Source organism: Eublepharis macularius, chromosome 2 (assembly GCF_028583425.1).
Source record: "Eublepharis macularius isolate TG4126 chromosome 2, MPM_Emac_v1.0, whole genome shotgun sequence".
NCBI lineage: Eukaryota > Metazoa > Chordata > Lepidosauria > Squamata > Eublepharidae > Eublepharis > Eublepharis macularius.
The window spans coordinates 63,842,909-63,866,801 of record NC_072791.1 but is presented as its reverse complement, the minus strand read 5'-3'; the positions used below and the strand labels follow the sequence as shown (position 1 = coordinate 63,866,801).

Sequence of the window (23,893 nt, the reverse complement as noted above, 5' to 3'; positions counted from 1 at the left end):
ATCAGAAGAAAGCAAGGTGCTCAAGGTGTTCAGTAGCATATTGCCAAGGTGCTGCATGTTTTAATTCAGGGGTGTGTGTGCATACACATGCACACAGGGAAGCAAGGAATGTGTTTGCAATTACAGGCAATATATAAGAGATTTGGCAATTGTTTATGATTTTAGTGTGTCCCCTTTCTGGACAGCAGGAATAAAACCAGTACTTACAGTCACAGCACAAATTTGACTGAATTCTTCATTCTACGCATCTGCTTCTTTGATGGATCCACTGACTTTAGAATTCAAGCCTGGGCAATGAATCCCTACTGAAGTTCAGTCCCAGTATTTTAGCAAAACTAGCTATCATAATTCATAATGTATTCCTTCAGATGTAGGGAGGTTGGTTACAGATGATTTTGTACCTTAATCATTTCCCAAATCTGACAATAACTTACAAATGGTCTTGGGTTAGGTCTTTGAAGAGATAGGCTACTCTAAGTACACAGAATTTTTCTGTTGCTCTCCAAATTTGATGAGGGTTTGAGCTTTACTAGAAGAGCAGTCTATTCATGATACTATGTTGTCTTTAGTAACTGATTTGGTTACTTTGGTCTGGAATCAAAATCCAAAAAAATACACTTTCTTTAGATATCCTCACCAACAGGGTGAACACACACAGAAAACTGCAAGACACTCACAATGTAATCCTAAGCAAAGTTATACCCTTGTAAGCCATATATGTCAATGTACTTAAAGGGTGTAATTCTGCTTAGGGCTGCGCTGCTAATTCTTACAATGAGAATGGCAGCTGGAGCTCGGGGAAGTAAGGAAACCACTGAACACCCAGCAAACATGAAACTCGACCCTAAATTTGTAAATACAAATTTTCATTTTTTATTGTTTCTTGTATGTAAGAAATGTTATTGTACAATTTTACACAGCTTTTAAGTTGTAAAATGGTTAAAATTGTGTACAAAATATGCTCGTTTTTAGAAAAAAGTATATACTAACAGCAACAACACTGGGGATGGGAAGCAAACAATTCTTCAGTTCAGTGTGCAAATGTTTTATAAAAATAGAAACACTAGCTCTACAGGTAGCATTTCCTGATAAATTATTTAAATAGCATATCTACACAAATAGGAGATTAACTATTTCAACAGTAATGAAAAAATAATTTATACAAATATAAGGAATGGTATACAAGATGACAGAAAAACAAACTAACACAATATTAGAAATTGTTCTCAGCATTGCTTCAATGCTTATTTTAACTGGGAGCACGAGTCTCTGCAATAACAATTTTAACTATGTACAGCTTGCATTCTTTCCCTCACCCCTTAATACTACAGTAGCTTTTAATTTTGTTAGATATTTAAACTGTGCCTGATTCAAAGGGTTTTTTTTCCTTTTCTCAGTCATACAATAATAATGAGGTAATATTTGTACATAAACGTTTTCACCTTTGACATTCGTTTCTTTGCAGCAAGATGAAACTCAAAGATATAATAGTGCTGCTCCTTTGACCAGGAGCAGTCTTTAATAATGCTCCTAAAATCCCATCTGAGAGGCCCTTCTGCTTCTGCGACCATCCACTGATTTCAAGGTGTGCAAGAGTTTAATGGCAATGTCTTTGCCACTTCTTCCTTTATCTGCAGCCTCTTCTTCAGCAATGATTTTGACACACTGACTAATGCAAATGCACTATATAGTATTGTTACAAAGGTGACCAGCAACAATCCACTGAGAACATCTCTTGTGCAAATGCTGTTAAAATTAAGTAAGAGTGTATATTGACAGTGGACTGTGGCCAGTGTTCATTTGCCAGCTGTCTTGTACAGAAGACGGGAGAAAAAAGGAGATTAAGAACAAAATATAATCCTATCCCCATCTTGCTTTTTTCTGTGTTCTACACTGCTAATGGGAAAATTGTTCTTTGCAACTAAAACATCTTCATACTCTACTGACTAGATCTACTATAGAAAAATAAATAACCTGTATTTACAATCTTACACAGTCATGGAGACATGTAGCAAAATGATTATGTGGATAGTCCTGACGCATTGTTTTCTGTTTTAATTAATAGTCCTTCAGTTAATCATAACAGATAGGATAGATAAAAATAAATATTTTACATTTTCTTTATCTACAGCCCCTCTCCTACATAAACCAAAGCTTTTAAAAATATTTTTTAAAAACCCCAAACTCCCATTGCATTTTGTAGAAAAAAAACATTGTTGTATTTAATTGTTTGTCATTTTGTGCCTTTGTAACCATAATTAAAGAACATAGTTCCTTGAAGTCCAACATAAGTGCTAAGCTGAGATGAAGATGCTCTTTGGCACATCAAATGTTCTTGCTACATCTGCACTAGCTACCTCTGGTATCAAACCTATGGACGTAGGTTGTCATGCAGTGGCACATGTAAACTTACTTTCCCCAATAGTTCCTGTGAATCCCATTTTCCACCAAGATGGTGCAATCCGGTGTATCAATGTTGTTCCACCTCTTATCCCATAATGGAATTTTTTAGACTTATTTTGCACTGCATGGGGCTAGCCAGCTGGGATAGCTAATTTTCTTATATAATTAAGCATTTCCAAAACATATTTGGGTGTCAGTCCTATGCACACTTACGAGGGAGTAAGTTTCACTTAATTCAGCGGGATCTGCATCTCAGCAAATGTGCACAGAACAAGGCTGTTTGTCAGATAAGTAACAGGTCCTCCAATTTACCCGGATGTAAACCCCAGGGAAGCACAGTCTCCTTTGGGAAAGAGAGGCAATTGACTTCCATCTTGCAATGGCCTTCTTTCTACCCACCTCTCCCACAAGTTGAAGTTTATTTCATTTTTAAGTAGTAAACAGCACATCATACAGATGTTCTCATTACAAAGTGCTCCTCCATTGGACCTCCAGTTAAAGAGAGGCAATGACAATGCCCAGCCATGCAGATGCCTTTCTTACAGAAGTGACTATTTGCTCCAGGTACAAAGAAGATTCTCTTTTTCATAAAAGACATTTGTTTTCTTCTGTGCCAACAAAGGACACAAATGAAGTGTATCTTTGCAGTTTTCTCTCTCTCTCAAAAGCATTCTCTGGAGGCAGGTTATGTATTTTAGTCTCTAGTTTATGAAGGCAGAAGAAAGTAAAGAGCAAACAAAATTGTCCCAGGGTTTGTAGAAACTAAACATATTGGAAGGTGCAATACCAGCTTTTCAAAAATACTCTCGGCATCAATTGCCTTACAATCAGGGATCTGTGAGAAGAAAGGAAAACAGCAAATAGTAATTTTTAAAAAATGAATTAGTCACTAAACAGTTACAATTAGTGGCCAATTTCTATGCAAGTATTTGGATTTCTGTTTAATACATTGAAGGTTAATTCTCTTACTAAAAGGGGGATCATTTGGAAATCTGTATGAAGAGATGTCAAAAGTATTGATGATTTGTTCTTTTTTATAAAGCAACATCATCCCACTCCCATTAGTGCAACTTGAAAGTGTAATATATGAAAGCAGGTTTAGAAAGTTTGCCTGCAAACAGTTCAAAACATACAAAAAAATTCACTAAACTGAGCTATTCATTGTATTTTCCTGTGTAATTCTCTACAGGAAACGTGTATCCCAAAAGCTTCAGAATTATAAAGTAAAGAGATAGTTACCATAGGAGTTAGTTCAATGCATTTCAGTCAAGGAAACTGTACTAAGGAAAAATTAGCTCTTACCTCTACATTCATATTTAAGATCTGAGAAGAACACCATTTCTTGAGAGAAGACAAATAATCCTAGCCGACCACCAGCATAGGTTTTGTCATAGATTGGGCCTGAATCAGCCATGATCTTCTTTCCTTCATACATTACCACTCTACAAATAAAGAGCAACAATTATTCATCTTAGCCTGACTATGGTATGTTTATTCTTGCAAATTCGAAGCCAACTATTTAAAGTTTCTGTGCTACCTAAATTACCAAAAACAATGCTGTAAGATGTTTACCTAATGTAGCCTGTCTTTGGTCTGTGACTGAGACGCCATCTGTAGGCAGTGAAATCTTTCCAGCCTATATGACGAGGGTCATGCCACAGAGTCCGCACCTGAAAAGCAAAAATATGACTGAATAACCCATTCTAAAATTGTGGCTGATACAAAGTCTGGTAGAGGCCATTTCAGACATGATGAAAGAAAGCCTTGTATTTCCTGTTCACCTTCCCCTCCACCTCATTTACATTGCCTATACATGGGAGAAATGTGTAGGCTGTCACTTTGAGGTCATTTTGTGCATTCCTTCACTGAGGACAAATGCACAAGATTGATTTTGTGCAAGACAGAAAGGAACAGAAGTCAGTTATGCTTCCTGGTAGCCCACTTTTCATGTCTAACATTGACAGAATGATTGAAAGACACATCTTTAGTAGTAACAAAGACTTCAGAGAGTCGATTCACACAGTGTACTTCTGTTCAAGTGAACCATGCCAACTGTGCTTTAGATAAATGTAACCTGTGCAACATGCAACTATAGTTTAGAAAGCAACAATAGCTAAAAAAAACCCCTCCTGACTATATTTACCCAAGATGTTCACTTTCCACTGAAATGAATGGGGAAAAGCTAGTTCTTACAGCAGCTTCTGAGTGCGTACTAGGTCCTTGATAAATACAGGCATTTATTAAAATAAATACATATTAACTTTATTCTCTATCTCCTTATGATGGATCCCTCCCACACTGGTGCAATACTTCAGAATCTCAGAAAGTTGGGTTAAGCTTATTGACAAAAATGACCTCTTTACCTGTCCAGCTGTATTTCCAGTATGCCACAGTGCATTACGAAGGTGTTCTCCAGGACCAGTGGTGGAGTTGACTACTTTGATAGAGAGGCCAGAATATCCTTGGGCTTCTGTCGGCTTTTTATCCCAGTAAGACTGTGTGATTTGCTTCCACATAACTACATAAAAGCGACTGCTGGACTGATACCCAAACACAAAGCCAGCATAGTCATCATCTCTTTCTGTATTAATGAAGAATGTGCCACTGAAGTCGACAGCATTAAATTCATCAAAACCTGGGCAAGAAGAAGAAAACATGATTATTAGCACTGTAATCATCTTACTCTGCTTTTAAAGTTACATGTCCCCACTTATTCAGGTGAAGAATTAACATCTGTATGTCACAATCCAAATAATTAAGATAAAAGGAGTTTCTGTTCATGTAAGTTTGTAGTTAACTGTGCTGTAAGGACTGGAAAATGTATACTCAAGTTATTTTTAACTAAGTTGTTTACAAACCACTTGCAAATGCCCCCACTGACATGATAAACAGTATCAATGTTTTTCCACTGCAAGTTTTCAAATTATACCTTACTGGGGGATTAATTTGCTCTCCTATCCTATGGCAATACAGGTGGCTGTGAACATTCATCATTATGTTATCTGTTCCAATATCCCTTGAGGGGCAGACCATCCTATGCTAAGGAAGGACAGAGGATGTTAGAAACTGAACTAAGGTTACGTAAGCTTTTAAAGAAAGTTATTTTATACAAAGCATTTTCTAAGGCTATGCACTTTCAGCATGCTGGTGACAGAACAGAACCTAGTACACTACCTACTTAGTAAACACAGAAAGAAAGATTATGATGTGCCTGCTCACCAACTGCAAGTCCAGGATCACAGTTGACAGTCTGAACCAGTTCTTTGCCTTGGTGACGAACAACCCAGTTAGGATCATTTTGGGAGGTTCCCTTAGGATCCAGAGGAACCATCTGAAATCGACGGAAGTCTGTCTCACTTATGTCAACGTTCTCAGGACAGATGTCATGAATGTCTAGCACATTATCTTTATCAAAGTCATCTTTGCATGCATCTCCTCGTCCATCCCCTGTTGAAGAAAAAAAAGGGGGGTATGTGGAGTGAAGTGGAAGTCACATTAAAAAGTAAATACTAGTTCTATCTGAAAATACACCATATTTCAAATCTGACAAAGCACAATATGCTGAAAATTGTCATTAGTAGTTATTTCCATGAACTCATGGTGTGATAAAGCCACCGTTGATTAACTTCAGTACCTTTGCATGAATTGCATTAACAACTGAATTCTTTATAGCACCCTTTTTATCCATATCCAAATATTTCCTCTGTCTTTTTAACTCATTCTATATACTGCCTTTGATCCAAAACTCAGCTAGCACTTCAACATTCACAAGGGACTCAATGGAAGGTTAATGCTAGTTAATCCTTTCATGTATTTCTTGTACAATCAGACTGTGGAGTATTCATCTTACCATCAGAGTCAAGTTGATCTGGGTTGGCAACCAATCTGCAGTTATCTTTGTCATCAGGGATCCCATCATTATCATCATCGTGGTCACAGGCATCACCTTTCCCATCTTTATCATGGTCAGCTTGGTTGGCATTGGGCACATAGGGACAGTTATCAAGATTGTTTTGATGGCCATCCTCATCAATATCCTGGTTGCTATCACATTTATCACCTATGCGGTCAGAATCGGAATCCGTCTGGAAGGGAAGTGGAACAGGTGTTAGAGCAAGCATTCAATAAGGCATTGACTACAGCAATAAGAACTATCGTGAAAAAGAGACTGGATCGAAGGATGATTAGTAAGGAAGCAGGTCTGCACACAGACAAGACAGTATGGAAGTATTTTCTACATGCATACCAGTACAATGCAATATTGTAGAACTATTGTACTCTTTTAGAAATCCTGTGGATTGATTTAAAATTTGCATGTATTTTTCTATTGGTTGATAAGTGACTGGAGCATGATCCTAAGATCTCTAGATGCAGAGTGAGACTGGTCAGCCTTTCTCAAGTTACCACCTCTTGTGATATTGCAAATTTGGCCAATAGTTCAAAAGCAAGATGTCCTGTAGCTTACAGTGAATCTCAACACACTTTCAGTAATAGAATATTTGGCGTTCATTAGCACATGGGGAGGGGGAGGGGAGACCCCTTTCATTAAAAAGGGAGCAGCTTTTTAAAAAGAGGGTTTGATACTGCAAGTTTTATCCAGTAGTGCCCACAGGGTAATACACAGGACAAATCAAGATTCCAGTAATTTACTGCAATTTTTCTGAGACCATTCAAGCAAGCATTCAAGTTATGCCCCTGAAGCTATTAATCTTACTGTTTTGTACATAACAGGACTATACAAGTTTCACTTACTGCTGGCTAGAACTAGCAAAGTAAGTGGGAGGAGTTGGATTTCCCCTTTCAGAACTTTTAATCTGGTAGTTTTGTTATGTGTATTTTAATGCTTGGGTATTCTTTTTAGGTTTTGTAACAGAGAGAGGGAAAATCCTCTTGGCTAAAAGAGGGGGGGGGATGGAAGTCTTTGTGAGGTAGGTATTTTGTACTGCAGTAACCTCTGTCCTTAAAGCATCTTACATGTGCATTGATGTGAGATGAAATTCATTGCACTCTTTGCCTCAGGACTTCTTATAGCACTGATTTAACTTTCTTGCAAACACACCCTACAATGTTCAGTATATATTCCGATTTAAGGCTGAAATATTCAAGTGTTATGTTAGTAAACCTGCTGAGTTTTAAATTAATTCAGATCTCGTCTCAATTATAACCTATATGTGTGTACAAGTTTGCTGACATGACATGATTTCATTTTATAGTCAGAATGAATTGTATCTTTGATTCTATAATATTTTCATAGATGCCAGTGTGATTTTCCTGTTGCCATAATATCCTGCATCTAACAATGCATATGGGAATGTTTTATGTACTCTCATGCCTCATTATTTTTTTTAAATGCTCAGCTATTTTTCATAGGTCCGAGCACTCCACAACGCTTACTATTTCCAGTGAATAGCAGATATGTGAGAGGTGTTCTGCTCTGACTAGGCTGCTACTTGACGTATTGCAAAGAAACTTGAAAGCCCAAGTGATGTCGGCAGAGTCATTAGAAACTGACCTGGTCTGGATTGTGTTCCATAGGACAGTTGTCACACTGATCTCCCACACCATCCAAGTCTGTATCTTTCTGATCCACATTATACACATATTGGCAGTTGTCTCTTTCATTAAGAATGCCTAAAATGTAAACAGTTTAGGTAGTTTAAGGAAGATACATATCTTGCAGTGCAATTCTAAGCAGAGTTCAAGCCTTCCGAGCCCTTAACTATAATAGAAGGGTATAACTCTGTACATAGTATGACAGTAAGCAAGTAAAGGAAACAAACAACTAGTTCTTAGGCCATTATAAACACCTTTTCTTTTCAGCTTAATCCATAGCAACAATGTTGTAATTTTCCCTATACATGTGGCATCACCATTTTTCTCTGGTGATCCACATCTAAGAAAGACTAGGATGCAAATATAACAAACTCAGTCTTCTCCTATATGGACTAAAGAATAAATTGAATAATTAGAAGCTGCCCTACCATAAGGCAAGGCAAGGCAAGGCAGTGGCCACTTCAGAGGGCAGATTTTGGACATCATTAAGAGTGTCATTATGACCCACAGGATCTCCTATGCAAACCTCAGCACAGGATAACCCTAATTTATAATCAGTTCTATTATTGATTTGACAGTGTAGTGGGACCCACTCATTTTACGGAATTTGTATAGGAGAACTTTCTGTCTGTGACCCATATTCATTAGTATAAGGGGAAAATGAAATTTGATTTCAGACACCAAAATATCTTGAACCAGCCACGGGAACAAATGAGATCATGACTTAGACCTTCTCTGGCCTACAACCACTAGAGTAGTGGTTACAGGCATATTAGGAGACAATATTAAATCCATTATGTGAAAATAATACCATATAGATTACTGTAATTGCTAGTAGGTGTGTGATGGGGTTAGGGAGAAGAACACAAGGAATTCATACCATCTCCATCAATATCCACAGCACAGGCATCTCCTTCTCCATTGTTGTCAGTGTCTATCTGATCAGGGTTGTGATTGTAGGGGCAGTTATCACAACGGTCACCAACATCATCCCTATCATAGTCATACTGTTGTGGGTTGTAAATGAATGGGCAGTTGTCCTGTAGAAGAACATTTTAAAAGTCCCATTAAAAACATGTACATACATTAGAGATATGCACTCTTCAATTTATAAATATTTTGGTTGTTGTGGGTTTTCCGGGCTGTATTGCTGTGATCTTGGCATTGTAGTTCCTGAAGTTCAGGAACTACAATGCCAAGACCACGGCAATACAGCCCGGAAAACCCACAACAACCATTGTTCTCCGGCCGTGAAAGCCTTCGACAATACATATAAATATTTTGTTGTATAGATTTACTAGAATAAAGATAAAGACAGCAGTTGTCAGGGAAGGCTAGGACATCCCTCTTCCTTTGCCTCCTTATGCAGGAGTCAGGGAGAAGAATGAAGCGCAGCAGAATCAGGCGGTGGGAGCAACATCCATTCTTTACTACAAAATTGTCACGTCTTATTTTCTAAGAAAAAAATACTAGTTTTCAATTACAACTCTAGGTACAGTTTAACCACTACTGGATGCTTGACAGTGTTCTCATGTCAGGAGGGCATTATTTCAACCTCTTTTGCACTGTTAAAATAATCAGCAATTTTGGAAAGTTTGAATGTTCTTTTAAACAGCAATGTGGACTTTGCAAGGTGAGATGGAAAGGCTAGCCACCTATGTTCTGGAATGTTACTGTTTACTTATTGAAGTTCAAACATCTCAGTATATCACTTTGCCTGAATGATGCCATGAATGAATGAAGTCTTCAACTGTAAGTAAATTTCAGTCCTGCACAGCTCAGAAAAGCCACAGAGGTTTCCTGGAATATTTGGAATAACTAGACATCAACATTTTGATTACCACAGAACTTGCAATTCGTGGAAAATATTCCAAGAATGTACTGAATGTGTGTGTATAATTTTGTACAGTATTCTTCAATCCTGAGCTCTGCAAACAGGCTATCAAACACATGTGACAGTCATAGTCAGACAGTGAATTCCTAAGCAGAGTTACTCCAGTTGAAGTCCACTGATTTCAGTGGGCTTAGACTGGAGTAACTCTGCTTCGGATTTCACTGTAAATTACAAAAATGACACAAATATTTTGGGTATGCTTACTCTGTCATCTGGTATGTTGTCATTATCATCATCACTGTCACAGGCATCACCAATTCCATCCTTATCATAATCTTCCTGACCAGAATTGGGAAGTTTGGGGCAGTTGTCCTGTACAAGAAGCAATAAAAATTATTGATTGGAAATAATTGTATCTATAATAAATTTATCATCCAAAAATGTATTTGTAAGCAGAACAGAGCATTGAGTAAGACTTTGATTTTGATTTTTTGGTGTTACCATTTCATGAATTCCTTTTAAGCATCAACACTATTAAGGATGTATGCTTTAATTCAAGACTTTTAACAAGAAATAGAAATGTTCATTTCCTCCAGCCAAAGACATGAGCAACTGCAAGGAAGAGGCACGTGTGGCATAATCCCCTGAGGAATTAAGCATGCTTAAATCCACCGAAATTAATGGGCTTAATGAAGCTTAACCCCGATATTACATTCTGAGAACAGATATTACATTCTGAGAACTGAAAAACTTACAAATGCATTGCAGTCATAAAACAGTCACAATAATAGTGGCTGTGCTGACTGTGTTGGACATCTTGTGAACACCCCACTGATCCTAACAAGGATACCGCTGATTATATTTTGGGACTGTATTAATTCATTTAATGGTTATGCGAGAACACAGAAAAATATGCTTACCTTCTTGCAGTGGTAAGTAGCATTGGCAATGCAGGGAAGGTTCTCATTTGGCCACCCATCTAAATCTGTGTCTTCTCCACAAATAATGCCATTACCAGCATAGCCTGGTTTACATTCACAGCGATGCATGGGGTCACTAAAGTGGCCAAGGTAAATGCACTTGGCATTCTTATTACAGTCGTGTGTTCCATCAGTGCAGGGGTCTCTTGGTTTGCAGACCTACCGAGAGCAAGCATACAAGCAAATTATACTTGCATTTGCACGAATGTGACGTTTATAAAAAGAATGCAATAGACATTCATGCATAAACAATTGTTAATTATGGTTCTTTTAACACTATTGTGTGCTTTTAGTCTGAAAATTCTTATGTCAGGCTGCTCAATGCTCTAATGCTGTGATTGGGTTTTTAATGTTGGATTTTAATTCATAAATGTTAATGTTTTGCTTTTATCATGTTTTATTTTGTAAGCTGCCAGGGGGATGTTCCCTGGACAGGCAGCATAAAAAAATGCTAAATAAATAAATAACTGTTGGGAAAATGTGGCTATTATCATGAAAAGTGCCTAGTTGTTTCTTAGGTTTACTGCCTAGTTCACACTAGCCTCTCTCTATGCAACTGTGTATGTGAAAGAACAATCACAGGACAGGAATATAACAATGTGAACCTATCCTTTAGGTGCTAAATAATAACTATTCTTCTTTTGGAGTAGACATTTATAGAATTATATTCAGCTCTTGTTCTTTTCTGTCCTAGGTAAGCCTAAATGCGGTTGCACTAGTAGTGACCAAGGTTTTGAAAACAGGGAATTCTTATATTTTGACACTACCTGTTTGTTTTCTATTGCTTGTTCCACACCTCGACCAAAGGGCTGTGATCCAGTAAAACGTGGTGGGCAAGGCAGGCAATTGTATCCTGGTACAGTATTCTGACATCTGTGCACTCCACCAAAGACAAAGCAGGCATCAGGGACCTCTTGACACTGAAATACAAAAGATGGAGGGAGAAGGTTAAAGGTTAGTTGCAGGCTTACCTGTATATGCTCAGAATATTTTAGTCCTCAATTTTTAGTCTACCACATACTAAAGATTCAAGTCTTCATACCTCATCAATATCTCTGCATTCAACCCCATTTCCATGATAACCTGCAGGGCAGGCACCACATTTCCAGGAACCATCAGGGAAACTGGTACATTTTGCGCCCGCAAAGCAAGGGTTCGATAGGCACCCATCTGAAAAACAAGGTAAAAGATATGAGTCCAAAATGAGTTCAAACTGTTGTCCTCACACAGGACAACAGTGGCAAGGTATATAGATTAATTTAACAAATACTCATGGAAATATTCAGTGAATAATTCCTTCAGGTCTAACATGAATTTTCCTGCACAAAGTACTCTGATAGAATTGGTCATCTTCTGCGCTATGTTGTACAAGCAAGAAACAGGAACAGCACTGAGAATCCTGTAGGTAAGATATGGCCCTATTTTCTTCCTTTTTCAAACAGACTAATTATATCTTCATAGTGCAGTTGGTTTTGGCACAGCTACCAAACAGTGTTTTATATTCCACAGTAAACAATAATTACTCACCAATTGGGCAATCTTGCTTGTTACAGATCTGAGTGTCTACAGCGTCACCAATACAATCCTTCCCTCCAAACTGTGGTTGAGGATCATTGCAGAGACGACTGCGCTTTTGAATGCCCCCTCCACACGTGACAGCACAGGTGTCCCAAGGTGACCATGGCCCCCAGTTTCCATTTACTAAAGAAAAAGAACAAATATTGAAGCGCAGGGCTTTTTTTCTGGGAAAAGAGGTGGTGGAACTCAGTGGGTTGCCAGCACAGGAGGCAATTCTTGGCGGGAGGTGGTGCCCTTGGTATTACATGTGCGTACGCAAAGTGCACGCATGCTCCCAAGGCCAATGATGTCACTTTGAGTCAGTTGGAACAAGGGGAGAGTTTTTAAAAGTTAAATCGCCCTCGGCAAAAATGGTCACAAGGCTGGTGGCCCCGCCCCCTGATCTCCAGACAGAGGGGAGTTTAGATGCACGGAGAGCAATCTAAACTCCCCTCTGTCTGGAGATCAGGGGGCGGGGCCACCAGCCATGTGACCATTTTCAAGAGGTTCTGGAACTCCGTTCCACTCTGTTCCAGCTGAAAAAAAAGCCCTGTTGAAGCGTAAACATCCAAGGGCAGCTTGTACCTGCCACTGGCATTTTCATATATACTCATTGCGCCTTGCTACAGACAGATGCATTTGTGATATTTCTTACTGGTGGGGGAGGAGGTTTCAAAATGATAGTGGTAATCTAGTGATTAACAAGAGGCAGATGTTCTGAAAAGTTTCACCTGAATTCTTGCATTAAAAAAAGGTCTTGAGTTGTTAACATTACACTTACTTGGACAAGCATCTTTCTGGCAAGATTTAGTTTCCCTCGCTTCTCCCTCACATGATCGACCTCCCATCTGAGGAACTGGAGAGTTGCAGAGCCGGATTCTGGTGATCAAGCCAGACCCACAAGTAACAGAGCAGGAGGACCAAGGGGACCAGTGGCTCCAGCGACCATCCTGCTTGACTGGAAACAGAGAGACCTGTTATAAACTATGAAGGATTAAACTTTTGTAAAATGCTTACATTAGAGAACGATAGTTTTTTTTAAAAAACCCTAACTTTAGCAATTCTCTTCTAATACACTATGGCCATAGATGAATAATCAATAATTTAACATATTCGATACTAAGTATTAAAATTATTACATTTTATTTTGTACCTGCCAAAGCTAGTGTTAATATGCATAGTTCATTGGTTTTAGTAGTTAACAATCAACTCCTTCCATTAGAAAGGAATGCTTTCCCATTGGTGTTAATTTACTAGCAGGTTAACTATGCTAAATCATTTGCAAGAAACAATAATCTGAGTTTCTCAACACACCAATACAAACTAAGAACAATAGGATGAAACTATTTCCCATGCAAGTTAGTGAAATGCTTACATCTCTTATCGCATTCCTGCATATTGCAGGTACGAGTTTGTATGGAAGAGCCTTCACAGCGATGGTTGAGACTATCACAAGAACGACCTCTCTGCTGAATACCATTGCCACAAGTCTCAGAGCAGGTAGTCCATTCAGACCATGGAGACCAAATGTCCTCGGCATAATCACTAGCTATAAAGAGAAACATTTTCATGCTTGAATATAGATAAGCAATTTCCTGTCTTACATATGCAAAATCACAAAGCTATTCAGTGTTCTTATCAAAATGATTAGAAACTGCTTTTTACTAAAAACTCTGGAGATGAGATAGCTCACTTCTACTCCAAACCATCAACTAACTTCTGTTTTGCCAACGGTATAAGAGAAGAGAAACTGTAGTACTATTTTCTGCCATACTAGATAAAATAAATTGATAAGATAAAAATTCAGATGCAACTAACCAACTTTTTCATTAACTGACTGTGTAACACTTGATCTTGCATAAATTAACAATGAAGTCCTAAACAGAGATACAACCTTCTAAGTTCAGTGTAGTCAATGGACTTTGAAGGGTGTAACTCATACAAACTGGAATGTCAATCAGGCTTTTATAGAGTTAATTGTTCTTTGGAATTTTGTACTACAAGCAATTTTGCCTCATATAGTATGTTCACATGAACCATCACTACCACCAAGAATATATGTACAAGACCTGACCACCACCAGAAAGGTCCTCATCTCATTCTTTTACTGGAAATGGGAAATGGCATGCACGAAAGCGCTGCTTTCATGCATCCAGTGCAAACGTTCTGAGTCAATTCACAAAATAACACTTGAAGGATGGTAGTACGTTCCTTTTAGAAAAACTTAAGACTGCACCCCTCAGTCTTTTGAAAACTAACGGCAATAGACTTTTATAGCCACATGATAGGACTTGTTAGAATACAGTTTCTAGTTATGCAATGGAACAGTAAAACTGATTAAACTGAAAACGTTAATAAGCTTTAGTCACGTACGCCAGCATCGTGGGCAGCATTCTCCATCAGGAACAGTGGCATTGGAACAAGGCATGAGAGGGCAAGACACTTTATGGCAGATGACAACAGAATTCTAACAGAAAAGGAAGAGATTAACAATTAAACACATAAAAATATTGACTCTTTCAGCCCAGAAGGACTGAGTACTATAAACTTCCCAGAAAAGTCTTTTCAAAGAGATTTGGGCGCCAACTAGATGTTATACATGTAGTATTCGCGCATTTTAAAAGCCAAAAAAGCAGCTTCAGGATACTGATCTAGAGCATAACTTTGCTGCAATTTTCCCATGCCAAATCTCCCTCAGAAACTGATTTCTCCCTACAGATAGAGAGCTTTGGAATGCGATTCTGAGGGCGAAAAACAGCAAGTATAGACAGAGTTATGCACTTCTGCTACTCTTCTGATTCTGACCGTAGCCCATCCTCACGCTATTTTTCATTTTTAAATAATGTTGGGATAGTGTCACAAACAACAGTATACAGTTTCTTGCATGGATCTCAGCAAAGTCCACCCAAGTTAGTGAACACAAAAACAGTAATTGTGTTGTTTGTAGTAATGATTTCTTCAGTGATTCTTTTGTTAATGTCAACTAAACGGCATCTGCCAAATGTGTTAATCAAACATCACTTTCAAGCTTTCCAGAAGTAGTGTCAGAGAGTTAACAAAGATGATGAAGTCAGTTTTTTTCAGTTTGCTTGTCTGAGTTTCAATGGATTATATGGACAAAGATAAAATGAATGTAGTAGAGTTGGCTCAGACTTCAACAATCCATGTTATACTTGGATGCGGCTTTCATCTTAATCCAAGAACTGCACTGTACAAGACTAAATAGTAACTAAAACAGTTTATATATCTGGCAGTTCTCTTTCTTAAAGGATAATAGACAGTGTGCTTTTGTAGATTTCAGAGAACAACATGACCTGTGATTTTATTTTTATTTTATTTATTTATTTTTGACTTTTATTCCGCCCTCCCCACATTTCCAGCAGGCTCAGGGCAGATTACAGACACATAAAAGTTAAAATATATAAAAAACAGTTATTATAAATTAACAGTCCTAAAAGCATCCAAATTTACAGAGTTTAAAATACATATATATATAAAACAGCAACATAGCAGCACAAAATTCCACTAACCAGATTTAAATCATTGTCAGAGCATCTTTGCAGTAAAAGCTTTTTAAACAGGGATATTGATGGTGGGGAGGGCCCAATCCATCATCAACCGACCAGGGGGGCTCTGCCTAGCACCGCCCATATGCCTGGCGGAATAGCTCCGTCTTGCAGGCCCAGTGAAAAGATAACAAATCTTGCCGGGCCTTGGTCTCATTAGACAGAGTGTTCCACCAGGCTGGGGCCAGGATCAAGAAGGCCCTGGCCCTGGTTGATGCCAGGCGAGCCTCGCTGGGGCCAGGGACCTTTAGCAGATGATACAATAGATGCCACCAATACACAGAAAATTGCCCTATTGTTATTTAAATCCAAGTCAAAATAAAACCAATTCCTGCAGATTGTTAGCACTTTCTGACTTTCGAAAGATCTGAATAGTGAAAAGCAAATTTGATAGGTTTTGAGAAGGATAGCCAATAGCCATGTTAATTTATGGTTCTAAAAATGACAGGATCTTCAAAATCCTTTTTAAAAACTTGCTAGATTTTCTAGCAAAGTGAAAAGTTGCTATTAACTGTAAATTTAATGTTTCGAAACCATAATTTATACTCAGTTTTTCCTCAAGAAATAAATATGATTGCTATTCTGTCAGTAGCACATAATGTAAAGAGTAATGTTCAGAATAAACTTAATTGGCTTGTGTAGCATGTTTTTCAAGTAAATTCCTAGTGTTTTTGCAAGATTTACATCCTGCTTCTATCTGCACTCCACTGCCCTTGTCTAGTTACAGTAACACTGCAAGATTGGTTTAACATTAGTTTACTCTTGTTCCAAGCTGTTTCTTCAGGAACGTATTGAAGCTGGCTTTTAGATAACATTTAAAGCTTTTATGTATTGATAAAGAAGTGGGATGACATATTGTGCAGACATACTGTGTCTATTTTTGTGCATGGTCAACATTTCTACATGTATGTTTATTTAATAATTTATATTCCACTTTGCCCTCTTCCAAGAGGTCATGAAAGGATTTCACTTACGTATTACATGATGACAGAAAATCCAACGTTTAAACATTTCTTAGTGTTAACTTCATATTTACCTGGCAAGTACAGGTAGTGCACGTATCAGTGGTCCACTCATCTGTATTTTGGTATACAACTTTATTATGGATACATGCTCCAGGACTAATCTGAAAAGGACCGCTGCCAACTTCATTGTTTATAATCTAAAAGAAAGGAGTAGAGGAACGTTTCTAACTGGACTTAAAACATGCCTTTTAAAGGATTTGTCTGAATGAGGTAGATGAAGCAAAACTTGCCTAAGATTTTACTTGGAAGTCAGTCCCATTAACTATGGTGGACCAGTTTCCAAGTACTTAGGCTGCAGTCTTAAGGACACTTTCTTGGGAGTAAACCCCATTGAATAATATGGGGCTTACTTCCAAGTCAACCTGTTTAGGATTGCTCCCCTAGTATATTAGTCACAGGGCCAGTTAAACATGTGAGCCATTCTCCATTCAGTTCTTCCCAGTGTGATCACACAGAGAGTTCAGGGTGATCTCTCACAAATGCTGCCTGCAGCAGCTAGCAGAAAGAGCTGCTACCTCAATAAAAAGATAGTTGCTAGAATATGAAGACTGTTTTAGTATATAACTTGGTTATATAGAAACACTGATTTCTTCATGTGCCTTAAGCAGCCTTAAAAATAAGCCCAGAAAACTTAGCAGCTCACAAAAAAAGAAAGAACAAATTAAAAGTATGAGCCTGTTTGCCCACACATATTTATGCTAATTATTTGTGGTACACCAACAAGCTAGAGAAAAAGGATAAACTTTCTTCCTACTTACAGAGGTTTCCCTACTTGATCACACAAGAAGATGTATACAAGCCTGCCTTATCACTGGAGAAACAGATTGTACACAGAAAGCAAGCAGCTTGTCTAAGAGACCCTCTATTCTTCTGTTCCAATATTGTGTAATGTGTACTTGAATAGTCACTTACCACTTTGTGGACTGAATCTTGAAGTGTTGTGACCAGGGCACGCAGACTCTGCAATTCTACAAATACATTGCTTAGTTCATCACAGGAGAATCCACAGATTGCCTGGATGTCCTTTGTTTTGTGGCCAATGTAGTTAGTTCTGATAGCTGGACTGGAGCCATTCATAGGATTGTCCAGTTTAATAACTGTCCTGGTAGCTGTAACAAAAAGCCGAACATGTTAATGCAGATATAGACAGTTAAAATGTATTGTATTGAATGTCTGCAGTACCCTGCAGGTCAGCAATTTCTGAATGAACTATATCCCACTGTATCCTAAATTTGTGGAAGCATCTTCTCACATAGAAAGAAATCATCTTTCATAGTTTGGTAAATTTAGAGGAATTTTGCAGACTTACAGCTTTCACAACCCTTGTTTCTCAGGATAGCTTCCAGGGTAGTCCCAAATACAAATCGGACATTCTGTAGCACTCCCTGTGGACAAGAGAATTACAAATATGAGCTCCTAATAAAGGACAGTATTACAAATATAGCTGTACATTTCTAAATACATCTATTATATACAAATCAAGTTACATATTTTCACATTAAATGTAGTTAAAATGCATTTTTTAACTAAGCCATTTAAGAAAACCATTTTTAAATGTTATTTTCATGCTTCCAAGTATCAACTACCACACAGTGGAATCCTAAGCAGAATTACATCTTTCTAAGTTAATGGAAGTCAATGAGCTTAAAAGAGTGTACCTCTGTTTACGACTGCACTAATAAATAAGTCCTACATTTAAATATCCTGAGAATGGTACTCCTTTATTCTCAACTGATGGGCTTTGCAGGCTGCATACAGTTCCAGTTTGTTGGATAATTTCAACATTTATAGAACACAGAATTCAAATGCATGAAACTTAAAGAAGTCTATTCAATTAGGTTTGTTAGGCAAATGTAAAACCAAATTGGCTAGGATGCTTATTCCCATGAAAATGTTTCTCCACTTTCTTCTCCTCACAAATACATCTTGAGTGTTAACCTAAATAAAATGTCTCAACTCTATCAGTTCAAAATACAGAGTTTTGTATCTTAACCAACAAATAAAAATGGTTGCCTTTAAAAAAAAATGTAGATGCCAGAGCCAGGAAAATAATACTGTCATTCTAATATTTTGTTCCAAGTAATCGTTCATCTTGGCTTCAAGGTAAGACTGGCCTTTCTTTGGGCTCAAAAAGCTGCTCAAAAACAAAAGCGATCTCACCTGGAAGTTGTCATTAACTCCCCCTTTGGCAATACGGAGTCTGGCACTGCTGGCCAGGTCCCTGGTGAAGATGTTCTGAATAGGGATTTCCAGCTCAGCATTCACCATCTTCTCACATCCCACATAGAGCTGGGCTTGATCTTCCTGCACAAGGAGGGTAATATTGTTCCATTGCCAGGTAGGCAGCTCAACATCTTCCACTGACACCAAAGTCTGATTGCCTTCTTTGGGAAAAACACTCAAGTCCAAGGTTTTTGCCTTGCCATTCAACACCAGCTTAAAGACATAGCCAGAGTTGTCCTTGCGCTCCACAGCTAGCAGGGTGCCAAGGCTTTTCTTCATTGGGCGAAGGTTAGCCAGTAGGATGAAGCCCTTCTCAGCCTGGATGGCATCAAGAATGTCTTGGAATTTGTGGTCTGGAATAGCTGGGATACGGTTAGCATCCTCAATACGGTAGGCAGGGCTGGAGGTCTCATATCCTTTTGCCAGATGTACCCCTCCTGTCTTGCGTGCAGCTCCCTTGCGAGAAAAGCCAATGAGCTCAAATAGATCAAATACACTGTTATCCTCTCCTCCTGATTCTGCCAAGAGAATAAGAGAATGCCGACTGAATATCATTGGCCAGGACAGGACTGAACAGTTGCTACAACCAATGCTAAGAAGTAAAGAAAAAAAATGCATGGAGGCCATGCCCTTGAGAGAAGTATTGGATTATAGGCAACAGATAATCAACAGTCTCTACCCCTCTTACTTTCTAGATGCTCTTTAGCATCTGCTTCATCTCTAGCTCTTGCGCTCGCGCCGCCCTCCCCACACACAATTTGGGTTCTGGAAATGGGTAGCAACTGGAAAGCTACACAATTTCTTGACTGATACCCTCATTGCTTTTTTGACAAGAATTTCTATGACCATTTCATTTCACCTGCCTGTACTTATGGTTCAAGGGAAGGAAAAGGGATATGTGCCCCTAGCAAGTTTCTAGTAACACAGGCCTGAGTCCTCTTCACTTACCATGATCCCTTAAAAGGCTCTGGCTGAGGCAAACCACGGGGAAAGTCACTGAAACAATTTAGGAGATTCTGCGGAGAGCTCAAATGCTGTGAAGCCAGGTGATTGCAGAGCAGCTACGTGTCAGAGGGAGAAGCCAAGAACTGGATTCTGGCCAATAGAGATGGGAAGCCTAGACTGGCAGGTCTAAGTCACACTGGCAGTCATACTGGTATGGCCCACTGGAGAGCCTTGGGGGAGGGGCATACCCTCAGGGGCACAGAATTTTAGCTAAGGATTTGTACAGTCCCACCATACAGCAGCTCTGCAGCATGTGCATGCGTCTGTGAGGGGTGACAGTTCCACAGTAGAGCAGCCAGGCTCTGCTGTTAGAGCTCAACACAGAACTTGCTCTGAATGACAAGATGCCACTCCAAAGTAGTAAGATCAACTTTGAACATGTGCAGAGTGCCCACCCCAGGGAACACAGGGGAGCAGGGACAGCACTTCTAGGCAGAAAGGTAAGAGGCAGGCATGAGCGTTCTTGACAACGCTGTTAGAAATTAACTTCTGTTTGCTTCCCCAACTCTGTCTGGAGATCCCAGAAGCTTTCCACTGAGAACGCGCCAAAGCACTTGAGGAAAGCGGCATGCGCTCCCCTTGTGCAGCCAAGCCACATGCAGCTCGCAGCACAGCTAGCCGCACTGAGAACCAGCTACAGGGAATGGATGGCATCAAAGCACTCGCTGGCCCAGGTCCCATCCTCAGCTGTGAAAGGCACTGACTCGTGCCTCTCTGCCCAAACCAATGGCACACAAATTCTTCTTGGCCCACCTTCACTACAAAGTGAGAAGGTGGACCCCCTCAAAGGGCTTCTCTGGAGTTTCCCATAGCCCCATCCAGCTCAGCCTGTGAGCCAGTTCAGCCTTTTTCTGGCGCTGCCTGCTGTGAGTCTCAGCATAAGACGCGTTCTGTGGAGGTCCAAACCCACCCAACACAGCTGGACTAGTAGTGACAGAGAATCATCCCACAGGCTTGGGGAAGAGGCAACCGCTGTTCACAATCTCGAGAAAGTTGTTTGGGTGGGAATGCCTGAGCTAGACGCTCCTATCACTGTCATTCAACAAGAGGCACACCATTCAGTCCAGTGGACCCTGCTTTGAGCCAGCTAGCCCTCCCCCCAGCCGTGCCACCAGTACCCATCAGCCCCACTCATCTTTTTACCTGGAATCCTGTTTGTTGTGCACACCCCGAGCATCAGAAGGAGAAAGAGGCCGCTCGACAGCTCCATGGCAGAGATCTCGCCCCAAAGTAGGAACCTTGAAACAAGAAAGGGAAACCGCAGCCTTGTCACTGAGTGTGCTAGCCAGCAGCGACAAGCAGCAGTGGGCTTGAAAAGAGAGATGGAAAGGCAGGAGACCAACAGATCGAGGCACAGTAGAGGAGAGAGAGATGTGGGGGGGGGGGACACACGTGGAAAAGAGAAGAAGGGCTCTGCTTGTTGCTGAGAAAAACGTGCATTAGTTTTCTAGCCTAGCAAGACAACTGTTTCTTTAGCACTCACCTTTATAGAACAAGGAGATGAATCCCAATAACCCGCGGAGAGCAAATAATTCCTGCAGCAACCCAAGAAGGACGTTGCGATCAATATCCTTGCTAAGTTCTCGGACTCGCAAAGGTTCCCTTTCGTTGGATTTAGCGCCCCACTTGGGTAGACCCCGGGAGAATAATGCGGTCCTGGAACACCCCGCAGGTCCTCGCCGGTGGTAGAGGGAAACGGGTGAACAGTAGCCTGCAAGTCCCGCAGGTTCCCCCTGGTTACCAGCCTCTCGCCGCTTGCACTGGAGCGCTTGCCGCAGCCGCGCTCGCCTTTAAGCGGGTCGCTCGCATTCCTGAGGACGCTGTGGGCCAATCAGCGGCCGCCGGGGGGGAAACGGGCCGGTGTTTATCCAGTTACCTCACAAGAAGGCAGAAATACTCATCCCCGCCCCTTCCCAAAATGTCGAAGGAGGGGGGTGGTAGGGGGCGGGGGTGGCTGGAAGGACCTAGTGAGGGCAACGGGACGTTTTGCCAGGGGCCTCACCTTAGAAGAGGCATTCCTAGCGCAGCAGCCCCCAGGCATGGCGAGAGCAGCGCAGAGAGAGCTGCAGGTCCCTGGCTTGGACTTCCGTGAATGTCCGTTTGACCGGGGGTGCGTGCGGCCGGGGGTGGGGAGTGATGGACAATAGCTCTCTCTAAAAGGCCGGTTTTGCTAAGGAAAGAAGTGGCCCACGCTCCCTAAAACCCTTGACTTCCCACAGCATACGCCCTGGAAACTCTTGTTGGTCTTTGAGGTGTTACAGGACTCGAACTGCGCTCACAGAACCCTTGTGACAATCATGCGCTGGACTGCTCGAGGTGTGTTTCGGTTTTCGCTTTATATTTTCTCCGCCGGGGCACAAGCTGCAAGTCGCATCCATCGAGCGACTCTGCATGCGCTCCTACCTCTTTCTGGCCGGCCCGCTTTGCCTTTTGCTGGCCTGCCTCATCTCGGCGGAGCTCTGCAGGCCCGCTTGGAGGCGCCCCACGAGCTGTTTATGACGCCGGCAGAGCAGAGAAATCACTTTTCAGCCCGGCATTCCTCGAACGGGAGGTGGCCTTTCCCCCCTTTTTAGAAAACACCGCCGCTGAACGTCAAACCGCGGCTCCCCCTTCCGCAAGGCAGGAGTTTCTTGACTGGTGCGCTCTCTCGCCGAGCAGCTCCCGTTTGGATAGTAACTCGAGACTACCAAATTGCGTGTGGAGCTGCTAGCCGCGGGCTGAAGGCGCCTTGGCGCCGGCTCCTCTCTTGCCCCAGGGGCGAGCTCTTCCAAGCCGAGCTAGCTCCCTGCTGCGGCCTTTCGAGGTTCTGTCCCGAACAGAGTAGCAGAACTAACTTGGCCCTTGTTGCCAACCTGACTCCAGCTGCCTGGAATCCCATTCATGCCCTCTGACGTAGAAGCAGGGGGTGCGGGTTGTGGGCGGTGGTGGCTGGCGCTACTTCCTTGGCAGGCACAGGTGAGCGACCTGCTCTAGACAAGGGCGTCCCTCGGCCCCGGCGCCTCCGCAGCCCGAGACCCTGAATGACGTACGTGGAAGAGGCCTAGAGGGCGCGCGAGCAGCCTGCCCCAGCCTGCCGCGGATACGTCAGAGTGCGCGGATTACAACGACGGACTGCGTTCTCGCGCGCAAAAGAACCAAACTATTCACGGGTGGAATTTAGATAAAGGCAGGGAAAGAGCTTCAAAACAATCAGCCACGGCAGATTATTTTGCGCAAACAAGCAGCGAACGGTTCTACTTCTTGACAGTATTCAGGTATTTTTCACAGGAAAAACGGTTTCTCTCTGTATAAGGCAACAGAAACAACTCGAGCTAGCTTTAGAGAACGTCTTGTTATAATTAGTCAACAGAGTGATTCATCAGTACAACTAAAATATTTAATATCTCTGTTGCTCAAATTGTAAGCTAAAATGTTTAATATGTCTACTCCCCAAATTGTAAGCAGACATCTCTTTGGGAGGGTTTCCAGTGTAATGACTACAAAGGGAGAAGATTTTCCTAACTGTTTAATGCTGTCTGTCCAAGAGGCCTCCCCACCCCATGGGATGGATAGCTAGAAGAGCATTGTGTGATGCTGCTTTTCCTTGTGATGATCTCTGTGTGTGGCCTGCAAGAAGAGGCATGGAAGTGCCTGGCTATATATCCTATGGCGATCTAGCAATTGGTGAAGCAATTGGTGAAGAAAAGCAAGGAGAGGCATGGATACAGCACTGCCCACAAAGCATGGTGTGGTCAGAAAGCCATATGC

General features: G+C 40.9%; 1 protein-coding gene across 1 annotated transcript; it reads right to left on the bottom strand.

The window, feature by feature from the left end:
- Positions 1–849: 849 nt before the first annotated feature.
- THBS1 (thrombospondin 1) lies at positions 850–21,922 on the bottom strand. Its single transcript, XM_054970390.1, has 22 exons — positions 21,630–21,922; positions 21,290–21,384; positions 19,079–19,659; positions 18,228–18,303; positions 17,831–18,027; positions 16,930–17,055; positions 14,701–14,794; positions 13,703–13,876; positions 13,109–13,285; positions 12,298–12,471; positions 11,813–11,940; positions 11,538–11,690; positions 10,711–10,929; positions 10,055–10,162; positions 8,837–8,996; positions 7,916–8,034; positions 6,254–6,488; positions 5,623–5,850; positions 4,767–5,038; positions 3,976–4,073; positions 3,706–3,845; positions 850–3,238 (listed from the first exon to the last, which is right to left on the bottom strand). The coding sequence occupies exons 2-22, from the start codon at positions 21,354–21,356 to the stop codon at positions 3,231–3,233; spliced, it is 3,534 nt and encodes a 1,177-aa protein (XP_054826365.1). The 5' UTR covers positions 21,357–21,384; positions 21,630–21,922; the 3' UTR covers positions 850–3,230.
- Positions 21,923–23,893: the final 1,971 nt, after the last annotated feature.

Coding starts and splice junctions, on each gene's coding strand:
- THBS1 (XM_054970390.1), bottom strand. CDS start 21,356: ATGGAGCTGTCGAGCGGCCTCTTTCTCCTTCTGATGCTCGGGGTGTGC. Junction 18,304..19,078: donor GAGTTAATGACAACTTCCAG/GTGAGATCGCTT, acceptor TCTTGTCCACAG/GGAGTGCTACAGAATGTCCG. Junction 13,286..13,702: donor GCAGGAATGCGATAAGAGAT/GTAAGCATTTCA, acceptor CTCTGTTTCCAG/TCAAGCAGGATGGTCGCTGG.